Source organism: Thalassophryne amazonica, chromosome 7 (assembly GCF_902500255.1).
Source record: "Thalassophryne amazonica chromosome 7, fThaAma1.1, whole genome shotgun sequence".
Lineage (NCBI taxonomy): Eukaryota > Metazoa > Chordata > Actinopteri > Batrachoidiformes > Batrachoididae > Thalassophryne > Thalassophryne amazonica.
The window spans coordinates 14,491,420-14,511,714 of NC_047109.1; the positions used below are offsets into that span (position 1 = coordinate 14,491,420).

Genomic DNA, 20,295 nt, shown 5'->3' on the forward strand with positions numbered 1-20,295 from the left:
TGGATCTGGATGGGGCACATGTGACACATGAAAGGGAACACAGCTGGTGGATTTTCGTGGCAAAAAGGTGCAGCAGAGAAAGAAAATAAGTACTGAATGCGTCACCATTTTTTTTTTCCCTCAGTAAATATATTTCTAATGGTCTATTGACATGGAATTTTCACCAGATGTCAGTTACAACCAAAATAATCCACACAGGTGCAAAGAAATCAAACAAAATAAGTACAATAAGTTATGTGTAATAAAATGGAATGACACAACATGCTTACTGAAATTTAATACTTTGTACACATGCCTTTGTTGGTAAGACAAAGTTCGAGTTGTGAGTCACAATATCATGACAAAATCACAAATTAACTCTGTGAAAATAGCTTGCAAACAGGTCATTCTTATGTGAAATTTTCTCAGGAATTAAATTTTGCTATGCAAAATACAAATCTCTAACCATTTAAATGCTACAAGCCTTAACTTACAGATACTTTTAAAATTTCACATAAGAATGATCTGTTTGCAAGCTATTTTTACAGAGCTAATAATTTGATTCTGGAGTCATCTGAGAGTAAGTGCCACCAGGCCGCCACAACCCTCAGAGCTTTTGTTATCTTTCTTAGGCATGATAAATTCACATGTCAGTCACATAAAATAAAGGAAAAAAAAAAAAAAAACTTTAAAATTTAGGTTAATGAAGAATTCTTAACTGTAGATGCTTAATTAGGTCTCTTAACTCTTAATAGTGCCAACAGAACACATACCCCAGTTTTACTGGAAGTACTGTTTAGAATACAGTCAATTCCGCCTGTAAAATCGCAAGAATCTGTTGCAAAAAAAAAAAAAAAATCCCATTTGTTTCTGGTCAAAGATATGTTCATATTAATGGTACCTTCATGTAACACACACATACATACACACACACATATGTATATATGTATGTGTATATATATGTATATATGTATGTATACGTGGTCTATTAGATAATAAACCGACCTTTTTTTTTTAACTATATGGATTTGAATGACGTGCGATTACACAATCATGCTTGAACCCTCGTGCGCATGTGAGTTTTTTCACGCGTGTCGGTGACCTCATTTCCCTGTGGGCAGGCCTTGAGTGAGATGTGGTCCCGCCCTCTCGGCTGAATTCCTTTGTTTCACACGCTGCTCGAGACGGCGCGCGTTGCTTTATCAAAATTTTTTCTGGACCTGTGAGGAATATCCGAGTGGACACTATTCGAGAAATTAAGCTGGTTTTCGGTGAAAAGTTTAACGGCTGATGAGAGATTATGGGGTGTTTCTGTCAGTGTAAGGACTTCCCACGGAGTGGGACGTCCTGCAGCGCTTCCAGGCGCCGTCGTCGGCCTGTTTCGACCTGAAAACATCCTAATTTAAGGCTTAATTCACCCAGGACGTCGTGAGAGAACAGAGAAGATTCGGAAGAGGCCGGCATGAGGACTTTATGCAGACATTCCACTGTTTAAGGACATTTTTAATGAAAGACATGCGCGCAAATTTGCCGAGTCGTTTCCGTGACGACTCGGCAAATCTGTGTGCGCCACGACAGGAAAAACACCTCCGTGTTGAAAACCATTCGTAAAATTCAGGCGGCTTTTGATGGCTTTCAACAAGTGAGTAACTGAGAAATTGTTTAACAACTTGGGCATGTTCCAACTTGCCCGTTAAGGTTTCCAACGGAGGTGTTTTTCCTGTCGCGACCCCCCGCGGTCGGCCCCGACATGCGACTCTGGCCCGACATGCGACTCTGCCCGCACGTTCTTTCATTACAAAATGTCTGTTAACAATGGAATGTCCGAATAAACTCCTCATGCTGACTTCTTCTGAAAGTTCTCTGTTCTCTGACGACTTTCTGGATCAACAGAGCCTGAAATGTGGAAGTTTTCAACTTGAAACGGTGAGACGCTGCCGCCTCGAAGCGCAGATCACCGTCAGGCGCCGTGGGCCGTCCTTGAAGCGACACTACCAGACCAAAATCTCTCATCAGCAGTTAAAATTTTTTACCGAAAACCAGCTGAATTTATCGAATGGTGTCCACTGTTGTGCCTTACAGTTTTGAAAAAATTTTGATCAAACAAAGCAGCAGTCTCTGAGCTATTCCTAAACAATGAAAAAACGACGAGAGGGTGGGCGACTCCTCACTCAAAGACTGCCCGCAGGCGTGAAAAAACTCTTGCATGACCACGAGGGTTCAAGCATGTCTGATGTAATCACACGTGATTCAAATCCATATCGTTTTTGAAAAAAATAATAAGGTCGGATACTTTTCTAATAGACCTCGTGTATGTGTATGTATATATATGTGTGTGTGTGTGTGTGTGTGTATGTATATACGAGGGCTGTCAATAAAGTATAGGTCCTTTTTATTTTTTTCAAAAACTATATGGATTTCATTCATATGTTTTTACGTCAAACATGCTTGAACCCTCGTGTGCATGCGTGAGTTTTTCCACGCCTGTCGGTGACGTCATTCACCTGTGAGCAGTCCTTGTGGGAGGAGTCGTCCAGCCCCTCGTCGGAATTCCTTTGTCTGAGAAGTTGCTGAGAGACTGGTGCTTTGTTTGATCAAAATTTTTTCTAAACCTGTGAGACACATCGAAGTTGACACGGTTCGAAAAATTAAGCTGGTTTTCAGTGAAAATTTTAACGGCTGATGAGAGATTTTGAGGTGATACTGTCGCTTTAAGGACTTCCCACGGAGCGAGACGTCGTGCAGCACTCCCAGGCACCGTCGTCAGCCTGTTTCAAGCTGAAAACCTCCACATTTCAGGCTCTATTGATCCAGGACATCATGAGAGAGCAGAGAAGTTTCAGAAGAAGTCGGTTTCAGCATTTTATCCGGATATTCCACTGTTAAAGGAGATTTTTTTAATGAAAGACGTGCGGATGGGTCCGTGCGTCGGGACGCAGCCGGCGCGGTGCGGCGGCACAGGAAAAACACCTCCGTGTTGATAACCATTTGTAAAATCCAGGCGGCTTTTGATGGCTTTCAGTGGAGTGAGTATATGAGAAATTGTTTAACAGCTGGACATGTTCCAACTTGTCCTTAACAGAGGTGTTTTCCTGTGGCGGAGCGTTGCGGTGGCTGCGTCCCGACGCTGCAATCCGCCCGCACGTCTTTCATTAAAAAAAATCTCCTTTAACAGTGGAATATCTGGATAAAATGCTGAAACCGACTTCTTCTGAAACTTCTCTGTTCTCTCACAACGTCCTGGATCAATACAGCCTGAAATGTGGAGGTTTTCAGCTTGAAACAGGCTGACGATGGCGCCTGGGAGTGCTGCGCGACGTCCCGCTCTGTGGGAAGTCCTTAAAGCGACAGTATCACCTCAAAAAATCTCATCGGCCATTAAAATTTTCACCGAAAACCAGCTAAATTTTTCGAACCGTGTCCACTTCGATGTGCCTCACAGGTTTAGAAAAAATTTTGATCAAACAAAGCGCCAGTCTCTCAGCAACTTCTCAAAGGAATTCCGACGAGGGGCTGGACGACTCCTCCCACAAGGAGTGCTCACAGGCGAATGACCTCACCGACAGGCGTGGAAAAACTCACGCATGCGCACGAGGGTTCAAGCATGTCTGACGTAAAAACATATGAATGAAATCGATATAGTTTTTGAAAAAAATAAAAAGGACCTATACTTTATTGACAGCCCTCGTATGTATGTATGTATGTATGTATGTGTATGTATGTATGTGTATGTAAATATTCAAAATACACCTCATGGATGCACTGGGACGCATCATCAGTGATGTATCCTGGGGTCATCGGGTGTTTCGGGTCTTGCAACATCATACACCCTCACCCAGGCGACCCAGCTGGGGGTGATCAAGCCCAGACTTGCATCCCAGTAGCAGCCCACGGATCTGCCCTCTTCACCCAAAGCCACCTGGTGGCCTTTTCGGCGGCTTCGCTTGCGGACTTGATGGCCCTCTTCTTTGCTGCTCCTACGATGGCCAGGCGGCTGAGGACCTTGCACAGAGACCGCCCTGCAAATCCCCTGCAGCCTACCTCTATGGGCTCGTAGACCGTCTTCCAGCCTCCCTCCCTGCACTCCTCCACCAGTTCCTGGTACTTAGCCCTCTTCCTCTCATTGGCCTCCTCGATGTTTCCTTCCCAGGGCACTGTCAACTCCAGTATGATCAGCTGTTTCGAAGACTGAGAGGTCATGATCATATCTGGGCGAAGGAATGTTGTTGCGATGTGCTGGGGGAACCTCAGCTGCCTACCCAGGTCAACCTGCAACTGCCAGTCAGGTGCTGTGTGAAGTAGTCCTGATGTCGCATGTTGGTTTGCTCTGGGTTTTTCTCCAGCTTTAACAAAGGAGATTGCCTTCTTTGGAGCATGATGGTTCTTGCTGGAGCTGATGGCTGAGGCTACGCTCTCAGCGACTGCCTTAAGCACCTGGTCATGGCGGCAGCGATAGCGACCATCTGCCAGAGCCTTTGGGCAGCCACTGAGGAGGTGTTGTAAAGAGCCTCTACCAGAGCACAGTGGGCAGGAAGGTGTCTCACTTTTCCCCCCACACATGGAGGTTCACTGGACTTGGCAGAGCATCATAGACAGCTTGCACCAGGAAGCGGACCCGCTGAAAATCTGGCTGCAAGATGTTTGTCCAGGTGATCCTGCGCTGTAGTGCGCTCTCCCACCTTGTCCATGCTCCCTGTTGCCGTAGTCCTACTGCCCTGCTCACCCGCTCTTCCTCCACACCTGCTCTGACTTCCTCCTGGATCAGGTGGTGCCTTTCCTTCCCATGGGCCTGGCTGATGAGGATCTTTGGGAAGTAACCCAAGCCTGCTCTGCCTGTTGCCACAGTGCCTACCAGTGCCTTCTGTCTTAGGCGTGACTCTGCCAGCTCCACTGCTTCCCATGCCTTCCACTTCCTTCCTGTCCTCACCTCGATGCCGGCTGCTGACACTTTGCAGTCCTTTGAGTCCCTATACTGTAGAACTTCTCTGGTGCGTGCCACCATGAACTCTTCTGTGAGACCACTTAGAGGAAGCTGCAGAATGTTACTCGTTCCGTACAGGGCAGCACTGGTAAGGCTGCGAGGAAGTCCCAGCCACTTTCGAAGAAAGCCACTGATCTTCCTCTCTAGGGACTCAACTGCTGTTATTGGGACTGCATAAATCAACAGGGGCCACAGGATGCGGGGCAGGATTGAATGCTGGTAGATCCAGGCTTTAAACCTACCAGGCAGGCCAGACTTGTCTACCTTGGTGAGCCAGGTTCCAAGTTCTAAGCTGGCCTTCTGGATGGCTGCTGAGTCCTTCAGGGTGGAGTCGAAGAGTTTCCCCAAACTCTTCACGGGTTGCTCCGTGATGGTTGGGATGACAGTTCCTGAGATGGAAAAGCGGAACTTGTCACTCACCTTCCCCTTCTTCAGCACCATGGATCGTGATTTGGAGGGCTTGAAGCTCATCCTTGCACAGGTGATGAGCTTTTCGAGCCCTTGCAGGATCCACCTGCACCCCGGGACCGACATGGTTGTTACGGTGAGGTCATCCATATAGGCTCTGATGGGGGGCTGTCGTACACCTGACTTGGTCAGGGGCCCTCTGCATTCCACCTCAGCTGACTTGACCACCATGTTCATGGCTAGGGAGAAGAGGACAACAGAGATGGTGCAGCCTGTAATTATCCCTTTCCCAATGCGATGCCAGTCTGATGTCTCTGACCCAGAAGTAACTCTCATCCTGAAGTTATTATAATAATCCAGGATGAGGTCCTTGATCTTACTGGGAACATGGTGGAGGTGGAGAGCGAGCTCAACCAGCTTGTGTGGTATGGACCCATAGGCGTTGGCCAGGTCCAACCACAACACAGCTAGGTCGCCTTTGTTCTCATGGGCCTCTCTGAGTTGCGTGATGACCCCAGTGTGTTCCAAGCAGCCAGGAGCAGAGATCCCTCCCTTCTGAACTGATGGGTCAATATAGCTGTTCTTGAGGAGGAACTCGGTCAGTCTTCGTGAGACGATGCTAAAAAACACCTTCCCTTCCACGCTCAGCAGTGAGATGGATCGAAACTGACTGTCTCGTGAGTTCTCCTCTTTGGGGATCCAAACTCTCTCAGCATGCCTCCACTGGTCGGCCACTTTTCCCCTTCTCCATATCACCTTCAGGATCCTCCACAGGTGCCGTAGAAGCTCCGGGCAGCGCTTGTAGACCAGATAAGGAATTCCACTGGGGCCTGGTGCTGACGCAGAGCGGGCCGCCTTGACAACCTCCTCAACCTCCTTCAAGCTTGGCTCCTTCAGGTTGAACTCTGTTGTTGGGGGATCTGGGCTGATGAGAGCTTTGTTGGGCTCCAGTTCCAGGTCTCTCAGAGGGTCGCTCACACTGTCCTGGAGGAAGCGGTTTACTTGCTCTATAGAGCACTCAAGCCGGCCACTGCGCTTGTCCCCTAGCAGTTGTTTGGTAAGGCCAAAGGGGTTGGCGATGAAAGCCGCTCGCTTCCTTGCCCTCTCCCTCCCCCGTCTCCGGTGCCATTCTGCTCTGCGAAGAGTCATCAGCTTCTTGCGCAGGATGTTTTTCAGTTCCGCTAAGGGTTGCTCCTCCTCCTCAGTTGCAGCCTTGTACTGCTTCTTGAGGGTACGAAGCTCCTGGCGCAGATGATGTATCCGGGTGGCCCTTCGGCTCATTGTGTAGGAAGTGGGTTTTGATTTTCCCTTGTCCACCTGCCCAAATCTTTCTGAGGCATAGCTGATGATGATGGTGGTCATTGATGTGAGTCAGCTGTCCGCGACATATATATATATATACATATGTATGTATGTGTATGTATGTACAACCCCTGGCAAAAATTATGGAATCACTGGCCTCGGAGGATGTTCATTCAGTTGTTTAATTTTGTAGAAAAAAAGCAGATCACAGACATGACACAAAACTAAAGTCATTTCAAATGGCAACTTTCTGGCTTTAAGAAACACTATAAGAAATCAAGAAAAAAAATTGTGGCAGTCAGTAACGGTTACTTTTTTAACCACGCAGAGGGAAAAAAATATGGACTCACTCAATTCTGAGGAATAAATTATGGAATCACCCTGTAAATTTCATCCCCAAAATTAACACCTGCATCAAATCAGATCTGCTTGTTAGTCTGCATCTAAAAAAGAGTGATCACACCTTGGAGAGCTGTTGCACCAAGTAGACTGACATGAATCATGGCTCCAACACGAGAGATGTCAATTGAAACAAAGGAGAGGATTATCAAACTCTTAAAAGAGGGTAAATCACGCAATGTTGCAAAAGATGTTGGTTGTTCACAGTCAGCTGTGTCTAAACTCTGGACCAAATACAAACATGGGAAGGTTGTTAAAGGCAAACATACTGGTAGACCAAGGAAGACATCAAAGCGTCAAGACAGAAAACGTAAAGCAGTATGTCTCAAAAATCGAAAATGCACAACAAAACAAATGAGGAACGAATGGGAGGAAACTGGAGTCAACGTCTGTGACCGAACTGTAAGAAACCACCTAAAGGAAATCATTGAAATCATTTCTCATGATAATGCATCTTGCCATAGAGCAAAAACTGTGAAAACATTCTTTGCAAAAAGACACACAGGGTCAATGTCATGGCCTGCAAATAGTCCGGATCTTAATCCAATTGAAAATCTTTGGAAGTTGAAGAAAATGATTCATTACAAGGCTCCAACCTGCAAAGCTGATCTGGCAACAGCAGTCAGAGAAAGTTGGAGCCAGATTGATGAAGAGTACTGTTTGTCACTCAAGTCCATGCCTCAGAGACTGCAAGCTGTTATAAAAGCCAGAGGTGGTGCAACAAAATACTAGTGATGTGTTGGAGCATTCTTTTGTTTTTCATGATTCCATAATTTTTTTCCTCAGAATTGAGTGATTCCATATTTTTTTTCCCTCTGCTTGGTCTAAAAAAGTAACCGTTACTGACTGCCACAATTTTTTTCCCCTGATTTCTTATAGTGTTTCTTAAAGCCAGAAAGTTGCCATTTGAAATGACTTTAGTTTTGTGTCATGTCTGTGATCTGCTTTTTTTCTACAAAATTAAACAACTGAATGAACATCCTCCCAGGCCGGTGATTCCATAATTTTTGCCAGGGGTTGTATATGTATGTGTATGTATGTATATATATGTGTGTGTGTGTGTGTGTGTGTGTGTGTGTGTGTGTGTGTGTGTGTGTGTGTGTGTGTGTAAAGCCAGTTAAGGTTTTAGGAGTCGAGCTTCAAAATCGAAGGTCAGATTTTTTTGCAACATTTTGTATTTTTTTTTTTCACATCTTAAATTTAAGGGGTATAGGTTGAGAAAGATAGGACTTTTTCTTAACAACAGTTAGATATTACTTATTGTAAGGTATCGGTGGATTGCACAGCACCCACTGAACAATTTGGTATGCCGTTTGTAAATACAGCTTTAAAAACACCACCAGCATAGTAAAATAGGTATCATATCTTACCTAAAGCGTAAAATTTTGCTGAAAAAATTGTCACTCAGCCATAGGACAAATAATCTTGAAGGATGATATATCTGCTGCTTGAAAATCTTAAAATTCAACTTGTAATAAAACACCACAACACAAGAACTAGGAATAAAGCACGTTACATCATAAGACATACTTTCACTAGTCTATTGCTTAAAAAAAAATCACAACATAAATATTGTCACCAAAAAATGCCTATTTTAGGAGTATTTTTTATTGAAAAACACAAAAAAGCACTTAGGTTATATTTAGACTTTTAAGTGCTAAAATCTAAAAGAGTAGGTAGTTTTACCTTAGAAAATGTAGTGGAGAAATTTGTTTTTAGGATGTGTAGATATTACCACTTGTGGGTAATTTTACCTCGAATACTGGGGGCACCACCTATGACTGAATAATTATAACCAGGTTATAATATCAATAATTTTAGGGTCAGTCAATAGGAAATATCAAATCAGTCTCTTATCTTCCAGTCGGAAGTTCTACAGGTCAAGATCCGATACCTCTGTAAACTATATAAATCACAGACAACTGCATATGTTTAAAACATTTATTTAACTCAGTCAGGGGTTGAATAACAGGACTTATCATATACCTATAAATGATACCCCAATATGATTGAATAAAACACTAAAGAATAAATAGCAATACACCCTTGTTGCGGATGGGTAATATTTTTCATACCACCCGAGTAATCGGACAATCCAGACAGCGGAGCGGCGACACGACGAAGAGGCGCGGTCAGAGGAACTGTGAAATACTGGTGAGTCACTATTAATAATTTCTTACGTGTCCAACGTCGTAGGTTGATCGTTAAAATTAAATTTGTTAGTTCCAAAAGCCATCATATTTATTTATAGGAAAATGTTCCATTTTTTTTCTACTAACTTTTGAACTTTAATGCCTGTTTGAGAAAAGTGTATAAATTGTGTAGTGAGGGCTTTTACAGCCTTGCAACATCTATAATAATTGTAAAAAATAACGCTGACTAATTCGCGGATTTCGCCTATTGCAGGTTATTTTTAGAACGTAACTCCCGCAATAAACGAGGGACCACTGTATATTATAAAATCATTATCAAGTTGTTTTACCAGTGAATATGGCTTTATACACCCTGAAGAAAACCATACACCCTTCGGTCGATTGGTGAACAACTTGATAACTGATCATATTACAGTAAGGCAATTTTATGATGACGAAGTTCAGTGGACAACTATTATGACGTTTATGTAATATGGTTTAGTTGCGGGAGTTTAAGAATGAATTACGTCCTAGTCAGCAGGGGATTTACTTTGGTATTTATGAACATGAGATATTGTTAATGACAGGGAATAGAATTAAATGAAGCCACTCCACTTGGATTCTAACAAAAACCAGAGCTTACTTGGGGAGCAGTGCAGGTAGATCTCTCTGAGGTCAGATGTTGAGAGCCGTCTTGTTTCCAGTTGATTAACCGTCCGTCTGCACCATTTCTTTTAATAATTCACTGAAAGTCTCTCATAATATGACCCAAGTTAGATAGAACAGCCAACAAATCTCTCTTGTTTGTTGCGGGAACACTCAGAGCAGAGACACTTTCATTTACCAAGACATAACTTACATGATGACAGAGGGATTGTGTAAACTTAATGAAAATGGACTGTTCAGGGACGATTTTGCAACTTGGCTTAAATCTGTAAAAATGTTCTATATTACAGTAAACTAGCGTGTTGCCCATGGGGATCCACAGGCTCTAGATTGGGTAGTGTTTATAAATAGGTAGCTGACATTTTTTTAAGGGTGGTGATGAATTGTGTAAAGTTTCTATAATGAGTTGGAATCCAGAATTTAATTAACATCCATTTTTCACTGTTACACATGTTCATCCTTGACCCAAAATACATAAACATACCAAACAGCACGTCAGCCCTCCACAGTTTCTCCGTGTTTGAGTTATACACACGCATAACTATAACAGAGGCCACTTTGCTTTTAATATATAGATATTTGGGTAAAATTTGAGCTTAATCCTCAGCCCACCCACACCAAGACCTTTGACCAGGTCACACCTGTTTAACTCATAACAGTTTTGGGCTGATATGTATTAAACAGTGTGTTAAGGATGAAGTGGTTTTACTTTTAAAATAATTGATCACATGCCAAACACGTGTAGAGCCAGATAACATTAAAAGTTAAATAACATGAAACTGTGTCACATGTAAGACATCAGATACTGCAGCGCTGGACTGCCCCTTCTGATGATTTTAAGTTCAGACCCGTGTTTGGATTCTGTGAAGGCTCCATGGCGATGGGGATAATAATGTTAGTGTATGACGATAAATGAATGAATGTTCTAAATATAAAAACTCCAGGATTGATGTTTCTTGTTTGTATGCACCATTTTTATTGCGTGCAGATATTTAGATTGTGAGCAAACCTCATGAGGATGTTCTCACATGATAATGGTGTGCACAGGCGTGGCGTTCATTTCTAAACGTCTGTGTGATGTGGCGCTGGCAGCTGGCGCCCTGCTGTGTGCAGCTCTGTGTTTTGTGCTGCTGTCAGTGAGTCTTCCAGTAAACTGGTGGAAGTCGGTCGTCAGCTCTTTGTTCCACATTTCACCTGTTTGTCTCTGTGGCGCTGTGGCTTTGAAATCTTTTACATGCTGTGACTTCGTGGCACCGTCGTTACAGCTCTCACCTCCTTTCACAGCCGTGACTTCCAGGTTTCTTCTGTTCTATCTTTAAACACTTTTCATAGCAGCAACTTTGTAAACTCTGATGTTCCAAGTTAAGCTTGTTTTGTGTAGATTTTTACAGTGATCATTGGATTAATCGACTATTAAGGTAATCAACAAGTACAGTGCATCCAGAAAGTATTCACAGCACTTCACTTTTTCCACTTTTTGTTGTTACAACCTCATTCCAAAATGGAGTAAATTCATTTTTCCCTCAAAATTCTACTCACAACACCCCATAATGACAAGATGAAAAAAAAGTAGTTTTTGCAAATTTAATAAAAATAAAACAGAAACTAGGAAATCACACGTACATACACATTCTCACACCCTTTGCTCAATACTTTGTTGATGCACCTTTGGTAGCAATTACAGTCTGACGCCTTCTTGAATATGATGCCACAAGCTTGGAGCACCTATGGACAGTTTTGCCCATTCCTCTTTGCAGCACCTCTCAAGCTCCATCAGGTGGGATGTTAGATCTCTTCAGAGATTTTCAATCAGATTCAGGTCTGGGCTCTGGCTGGGCCACTCAAGGACATTCACAGAGTTGTCCTGAAGCCACTCCTTTGATATCTTGGGTGTGTGCTTCGGGTCATTGTCCTGCTGAAAAATGAACTGTCGCCCCAGTCTGAGGTCAAGAGTGCTCTGGAGCAGGTTTTCATCCAGGATGTGTCTGTACATTGCGGTATTCATCTTTCCCTCAATCGTGACTAGTCTCCCAGTTCCTGCTGCTGAAAAACATCCCCGCAGCATGATGCTGCCACCACCATGCTTCACTGTACGGATGGTGCCTGATTTCCTACAAAACAAACATGACGCCTGGCATTCACACCAAAGAGTTCAATCTTTGTCTCATCAGACCAGAGAATTTTGTTTCTCATGGTCTGAGAGTCCTTCAGGTGCCTTTTGTCAAACTCCAGGTGGGCTGTCATGTGCCTTTTACTAAGGAGTGGCTTCTGTTTGGCCACTCTACCATACAGGCCTGATTGATGGATTGCTGCAGAGATGGTTGTCCTTCTGGAAGGGTCTCCTCTCTCCACAGAGGAATGCTGGAACTCTGACAGAGTGACCGTCAGGTTCTTGGTCACCTCCCTGACTAAGGCCCTTCTCCCCGATCTCTGTTTAGATGGGTGGTCAGCTCCTGGTGGATTGGAACTTCTTCCATTTCTAGATGATAGAGGCAACTGTGCTTATTGGGACCTTAAAAGCAGCAGAAATGTTTCTGTACCCTTACCCAGATTTGTGCCTTGAGACAATCCTATCTCAGAGGTCTACAGACAATTCCTTTGACTTCATGCTTTGTTGGTGCTCTTGACATGGACTGTCAACTGTGGGACCTTATATGTAGACGTGTGTCTTTCCAAATCATGTCCAATCAACTGAATTCACCCCAGGTGGACCCCAGATAAACTGTAGAAACATCTCAAGGATGATCAGTGGAAACAGGAGGGACCTGAGCTCAGCTTTGAGCTTCATGGCAAAGGCTGTGAATAGAACTTCAGTTTACCCCCCCCCCCCCCCCCCCCCCCCCAGATTTAATTCCATAGGCTCAGTCCAAAATGGATTTGAATGTTTGAGGTGATTAGAAACACTTCAGTGTCATTTGGCCTGATTTAATAATACAACCCCTGGCAAAAATTATGGAATCACCGGCCTCGGAGGATGTTCATTCAGTTGTTTAATTTTGTAGAAAAAAAGCAGATCACAGACATGACACAAAACTAAAGTCATTTCAAATGGCAACTTTCTGGCTTTAAGAAACACTAAGAAATCAAGAAAAAAGATTGTGGCAGTCAGTAACGGTTACTTTTTAGACCAAGCACAGGGAAAAAAATATGGAATCACTCAATTCTGAGGAAAAAATTATGGAATCATGAAAAACAAAAGAACGCTGCAACACATCACTAGTATTTTGTTGCACCACTTCTGGCTTTTATAACAGCTTGCAGTCTCTGAGGCATGGATTTAATGAGTGACAAACAGTACTCTTCATCAATCTGGCTCCAACTTTCTCTGATTGCTGTTGCCAGATCAGCTTTGCAGGTTGGAGCCTTGTCATGGACCATTTTCTTCAACTTCCACCCAAGATTTTCAGTTGTATTAAGATCCGGACTATTTGCAGGCCATGACATTGACCCTATGTGTCTTTTTGCAAGGAATGTTTTCACAGTTTTCGTTCTATGGCAAGATGCATTATCATCTTGAGAAATGATTTTATCATCCCCAAACATCCTTTCAGTTGATGGGATAAGAAAAGTGTCCAAAATATCAACGTAAACTTGTGCATTTATTGATGATGTAATGACAGCCATCTCCCCAGGTCCTTTACCTGACATGCGGCCCCATATCATCAATGACTGTGGAAATTTACATGTTCTCTTCAGGCAGTCATCTTTATAAATCTCATTGGAACAGCACCAAACAAAAGTTCCAGCATCATCACCTTGCCCAATGCAGATTCGAGATTCATCACTGAATATGACTTTCATCCAGTCATCCACAGTCTATGATTGCTTTTCCTTAGCCCATTGTAACCTTGTTTTTTTCTGTTTAGGTGTTAATGATGGCTTTCGTTTAGCTTTTCTGTATGTAAATCCCATTTCCTTTAGGCGGTTTCTTATAGTTCGGTCACAGGCGTTGACTCCAGTTTCCTCCCATTCATTCCTCATTTGTTGTGCATTTTTGATTTTTGAGACATATTGCTTTAAGTTTTCTGTCTTGACGCTTTGATGTCTTCCTTGGTCTACCAGTATGTTTGCCTTTAACAACCTTCCCATGTTTGTATTTGGTCCAGAGTTTAGACACAGCTGACTGTGAACAACCAACATCTTTTGCAACATTGCGTGACGATTTACCCTCTTTTAAGAGTTTGATAATCCTCTCCTTTGTTTCAATTAACATCTCTCGTGTTGGATCCATGATTCATGTCAGTCCACTTGGTGCAACAGCTCTCCAAGGTGTGAGCACTCCTTCTTAGATGCAAACTAACGAGCAGATCTGATTTGATGCAGGTGTTAGTTTTGGGGATGAAAATTTACAGGGTGATTCTATAATTTATTCCTCAGAATTGAGTGAATCCATATTTTTTTTCCCTCTGGTTGGTCTAAAAAAGTAACCGTTACTGACTGCCACAATTGTTTTCCCTGATTTCTTATAGTGTTTCTTAAAGCCAGAAAGTTGCCATTTGAAATGGCTTTAGTTTTGTGTCATGTCTGTGATCTGCTTTTTTTCTACAAAATTAAACAACTGAATGAACATCATCTGAGGCCGGTGATTCCATAATTTTTGCCAGGGGTTGTAATACCACTAATACTGATAATTATCTTAATCATAATAATAATAAAGACTGATGTCATGTATGATCAACTTATTCATTCATTAATTTTTCTAAACCTGTTTATTCCAGTTAGGGGGCTGGAGCCTATCTGAGCGATCACTGGGCGAGAGGTGGGGTTTACCCTGGACAGGCCGCCAGTCTATCACCACATGTAGACAGACAAACGCATTCACACTCTCACGCACACCTACAGTCAATTTAGAGTCACTGGTTCACCAAAGCCTCATGTTTTTGGAAGTAGTAGGAAGCCGGAACATCTGGAGGAAAGTGAACCCAGGACCTTCTCACTGTGAGGTAACAGTGCTAACCACTAAACCGCCTGGCCACCCTTGATTAATTGGCAAATGACTAATCTTCCCAAAATATTAGACCTGTGTTCTTCATTTCACACTTTGTTCATACAATGAGGAGATTTTTTTCTTGTTAAAGTTGGTCTTGTTCTCCTAAATTTCTGTTGGAGCTTCAGTTTTTATAATTTTGACCTCAGGACATCCTTGAGTTGATACAATGCTCATTAGATTGCTTATAAACATCTTATTTTCACTAACATTTGTTCTGAAGGTTGGCTAGTCTTCGACCAGATGCTGGATACAGGGTCCGTGTTGTTTCATAAACTCATGTGCTTCTGTCTCCTTCTGGCTCACTGTTACAGGTTCAACTACAGGTCGACTCACCACCTCACCACCAGGGGCTTCTACGAGTTCCTCAACTGGTTTGATGAAAGAGCCTGGTATCCTCTGGGTCGGATTGTGGGGGGAACGGTGAGTGTTTACTCTGACGTGGGAGGGACTAGTCTGGTAACACTGAGCCGTCAGATGAGTCCACATCGTTCCTGTTTGTTCAAACGATTATAGATTTATCAGTTTGTATTTGATTTTATTCTGATATTAAAGAAATCCCAGTTTAACTGCAGTGCAGACGAACAACACGACACCTGAATGCATCAGCAGATCACCCATGGGCACTTTCTGTTGCTTTTGCAATCTTTCTCATGGTGGATTATCTCTCCCAAAATTTTAAGATCAACTTTATTCAGCAAGATTCAAGAAATTTTAAGTGCAGTTTATTTAAATGTTGGAATTAAGTTAATTTATTAATTAATTTATTTATTTATTTACTTACTTACTTTTTTCTAGTTGTACATTTTGGAAGGTGGGTACTAGGGCTGCAGCTATCGGTTATTTTAGTAATCGAGTATTCTATCGATTATTCTGGCGATTAATCGAGTAATCGGATAAAAAGTACTTTTGCGTTTTTAAACAACATTGATAGTCCAGGGCTCTCCTTAAGCAATGACACAATGTCACTGCGCCAAAGTGTTGGCATTTTGCTGAAATGGCAATGTGATGTGGCTTTCTGTTTTGTTTTCTCCAACTTGTAAAATGTAACCATTTTTAAGGTTTTTTTTTATTTTATTTTTTTTTATTAAAGTTGATGGACTGGGTCCCTGTGTGATCCCCCCCCTTTTCTCTGCAATTCAGCAGATGCATTTCAGCTGGAAGTTGAACATGCAGCCTCGCAGTCATTTTTTTGTTTATTATTTATTATTTATTATTCACCGTGTTTGTGACGTGTTGTCATAAAAAGCAAAAAATTAAAAAGTCAGACAGTGTGAGTCTGAGGGAAACACAGAAGAAAGAGTGGACTTCTGTTGTTTGTCAATGTAGCCGGGGCCAGAGCTGTGACTCGCCCAGTCTGAGAGCCCCTCACACCGTGCAGAGAGCAGCCGGCCACCATCCCTCCCCACGTAGAGCAGACCGTGTGTTTTTTAAAACTAGACAGACACACTGCTTCGCTTAAAATGCACAGTAAGTCTATTTCAGATGATCAGCGTGGACCATCTATCTCTTAAAAGGCTTTATTTTACTCTGTCACGCTGGAAAGCGGTAGCTATCGTTGCTAATTTCATTAGCTGTTATGCTCCAGTCTGTTTTGTTTTTTTTCCCCTGTGGACGTTGCAGCACCACACACAGGCCTGGCATATGTACTACAACGTTAAAGAAGCTTCGAGGCACAGAATTTGCCTCGAACATTTTTTGTAATCGAATTATTCGAGTTACTTGACTAATCATTTCAGCCCTAGTGGGTACCAGAACCTGTTAGCTAATTACATTTTGGGTTTTTTTGTGGAAATAGGCTGGTGTGGTCCTTTGACCCTGGACTGGGGTTTGCAGAGAGTATGTGACTGTTGTAAATCAATGAGGCCTTCAGTTTAATGCTGTGTTTACACGTAACAATGACAAGTCACGAATGCCACGAAGTACACATTCTTGGCTGCTGATCACGAATGTGATGATTCAGGGCAGAGGCATCAGGAGTCCTCAGAAACTGTTGCAACCTCTTACCATGCATTAAGATTATTGGCACATGTCGCTGGCGGATTATCATGAACCATTATGCACAGTCAGTAATAATGTTGCGCGCTACTGAGTGTAACAGCGCATCGTTACGTTCTGTCACATTGTGAATCAGGTGACTAGTCTCCACACACACCCCCCATACTCTTGCTATCGTCAGATGCTGAACAGTTCGCTCCAGATTGCTCCTCAAATTCCAGATGAATCCACAGCAGAAGAACATAATTGCATGCTTAATTGGGTTCTGTGTCATGGAGTGGTGCAGAAAGGAGGAGGAGGAGGAGACTGAGAGAGCCAGATGTCTGGCTGCAGGCGGCTCTCCTCTGGCTCAGACTCGTTCTCCAGAACATCAGGCACAACAGTGGGTGGAACACCTGCAGGAGCGCGCTGAAGAGCATTGGATCGAGACTTAGTGGACTCAGCGTCACTGTCCTTCTTGCGGTTCAGCAGGGTTTATTTGTGCGCACGTGAGAGAAGGGATTCATAGCGGCATGCGGTAAAATGTGACACCACCTTACAATTCGTGTCAACCTGACAGTTTCCATGTCAGTTCATAACAACGCGTGACAGTTTGGGCACCAAGAAACATCACAGGAACCACTATGAACGATGTCACGCTCTTTTAAAGATCACCACTAATCAGACTGATCAACATGCTCAGTTGCGAGCTCCACAACATGAAGTGAAATGAGGGTGGTGCGTGACATTCGTGGAAGATTTTTTTTTTTTGAAAGCCAAAAACATGTTCCATGAATGTCACGCATATCACACACCTACACGCACTGTTAAGAAACCTATTCAGATGCATTAAGTCACTTTAAGAATGTCAGAAATGTGCCACGAGTGACAGAAAAATGACATTTGTAACACACCCTGCCTATGTGTAAACGCAGCATAAAGTGAACTTAAAATATACAGCACGAGAAATGCAAAAACTTTAAAAATTTTGCTTAATGGGTCAAACTTAAAAAAATAAATAAAAAAAAAAATAAAAAAATTTTGGGATTTTATAAGTTTCCCTAAATTCTGTAGAACTTTTGACTTTTTATTTAAAAAAAAAACTGAATTTAATTTATTTCATTTACATAACGCCAAATCACAACACAGTTGCTTCAGTGCGCTTCACACGAGTAAGGTCTAACCTTGCCAACCCCTAGAAGAAGCACACAGGCGACAGTGGTAACTCCCTCTGATTTGAGGAAGAAACCTCAGCAGACCAGACTCAAAGGGGTGACCCTCTGCTTGGGCCATGCTGTCCACACAATTGACAGAACAGTTTACAAAACTAATATACAGGAAATTTTGCCGGTGCACAGGACGGGAGGCTTGCAGAAGAAGATACCACACCCATCTCTGGATGGAGCCACACCTGAAACAGAGAGAATAAACAGAATCGGACATAGGAAAGACAACAAATACAGTATAATTTGTCAGCAATTAAGCAACAAGAAAAACAGAAGAAATACTAAGGTGATCGCCGGGCACTAGCCCTAAGCTTGACTAAAAGACCCAGACTTTAGTTAAAGTTGAGGCTGTGGCATGCTCTGTTTACTAATAAAATGAATTTAAAAGGGTTAAAAGCATAGTAATGTACTACGCCAGTATGCCAGCCATATGAAAGGGAAAATAAGTGTGTGGACTTGAAAGTCTCTACAGAATCTGATTGTTTTATTGATGCAGGGAGATCATTCCACAGAACAGGGGCACAATAAGAGAAAGCTCTGTGACCCACAGACTTTTTATTCAGCCGAGGTACACAAAGTAGTAGTCCTGCACCCTCGAACGCAGAGTCTGGGCCGGTACATAGGGTTTAATTTGGTCAGCTAAGTAGGGCGGTGCCAGTCCATGAACAAGTTTATAGGTTTGTAGCAGAACCTTAAAATCTCATCTCACAGGGACAGGAAGCCAGTGAAGAGATGCCAAAATGGGTGTAATGTGGTCAAACATTCTGCTTCCTGTCAAGTCTGGCAGCAGCATTTTGAACGAATTGGAGACCCTTAATGCTGGACTGTGGTAAACCAGAAAATAGAACATTGCAGTAGTTCAATCTAGAAGAGACAAATGCATGAATCAGGTTCTCAGCATCAGCCACACATGGGATGGGGTGAATTTTCACTATGTTTCACAGGTGGAAGAAAGCAGTCCTTGTAATATCGCTAATGTGGGGGAGGTGATGGTCTAGTGGTTAAAGCGTTGGGCTTCAGACCAGAGGATCCTTGGTTCAAATCCCAGCCTGACTGGAAAATCACTAAAGGCCCTTGGGCAAGGTCCTTAATCCCCAGTGTGTAGTGAGTACCTTGTATGGCAGCACCCTCACATCGGGGTGAATGTGAGACATTATTTGTAAAGCGCTTTGAAAAGCACTTTACAATCTCCTTAAAAAGCTTTTGCCCGGAGCTTTTGCATTATGGGCTTATTAAGGGCCTTCTTTGTTAGTCTAAATAAATATACCAAAATCTGATGTCCAGACAGAAAAAGAGAATATCTCTGTTTCAAAATGTCTGGAAAAATTCCACCAATTTGAAGCTGCAGAGGAGACCTTCATCTGGTTAAATGTGCTGAAAGTCCAGCTCGCCTGTCATCTCTGCAAACTCACACCTGCTGCTACGCTTCTAAATAAAACAAAGGCTCTTCAACAGCAACTATTTTATTATTTCCAAAAAAGTTATTTAAAGCACAGGAAGTGATGCCCCATGAGGTCGTGATCAGTACCAGAACTTATTGATCATTCCACCACAATTCTTGTGGCTTGACTTGAAACATTTTGAGGATTCCTGCTAACAGCCGACTGAAAACATGAAGTAATTCTAATAAATGTCAGCTCAGACTTTGTATCAGTAAATTAACTGCAGAGGGACAATAAACAATGAATGCTTGATTAGGGAGAGTTTGTGTAAATATGTGAACTTTGTGTCACAGTCTGAGCTTATTTCACAGGAGATGCATCAGCGTCATGAATCTACAAGCGTCCTCTTAAAGTCTGTTTGCAGCAGAGGACAGGCGTATGTCTCTTTTCACAGCTGCTCATCTCTTTCTCATCTTCCTTTATGGGCTGTGAAGCTAATGTCAGTCTCTTGCAAACTTGCAGTAGTTTTACATATGTATATTCCCTTATACCGTATTTTCCAGAGTACAAGTTGCACGCACCTGTTAAACAAGAGCAGTCTGACATCCGCCAATCTGGATCCGGATCACCTATATGTGGGTTTTTCCTCTTTAAGAGGCATTTTTGCATCTGCCAAGGACATATTAAATCATCTGCATTTATTTCTTTGTCTGTCTGTTAGTAGGATTACGTGTGTGTGTGTGTGTGTGTGTGTGTGTGTGTGTGTGTGTGTGTGTGTGTGTGTGTGTGTGTGTGTGTGTGTGTGTGTGTGTGTGTTGTGGTGTGTGTGTGTGTGTGTTGTATGTGTAGTGTGTGT

The 20,295-nt window shown here is 42.8% G+C and overlaps 1 protein-coding gene across 1 annotated transcript in view; it reads left to right on the forward strand.

The window, feature by feature from the left end:
• LOC117513646 (dolichyl-diphosphooligosaccharide--protein glycosyltransferase subunit STT3B-like) overlaps positions 1-20,295 on the forward strand; it is a 123,395-nt gene that overhangs the window by 58,517 nt on the left and 44,583 nt on the right. Inside the window, exon 2 of the mRNA XM_034173878.1 lies at positions 15,169-15,277. Coding sequence (XP_034029769.1) covers positions 15,169-15,277 — 109 coding nt within the window. The remainder of the gene's footprint in view (positions 1-15,168; positions 15,278-20,295) is intronic.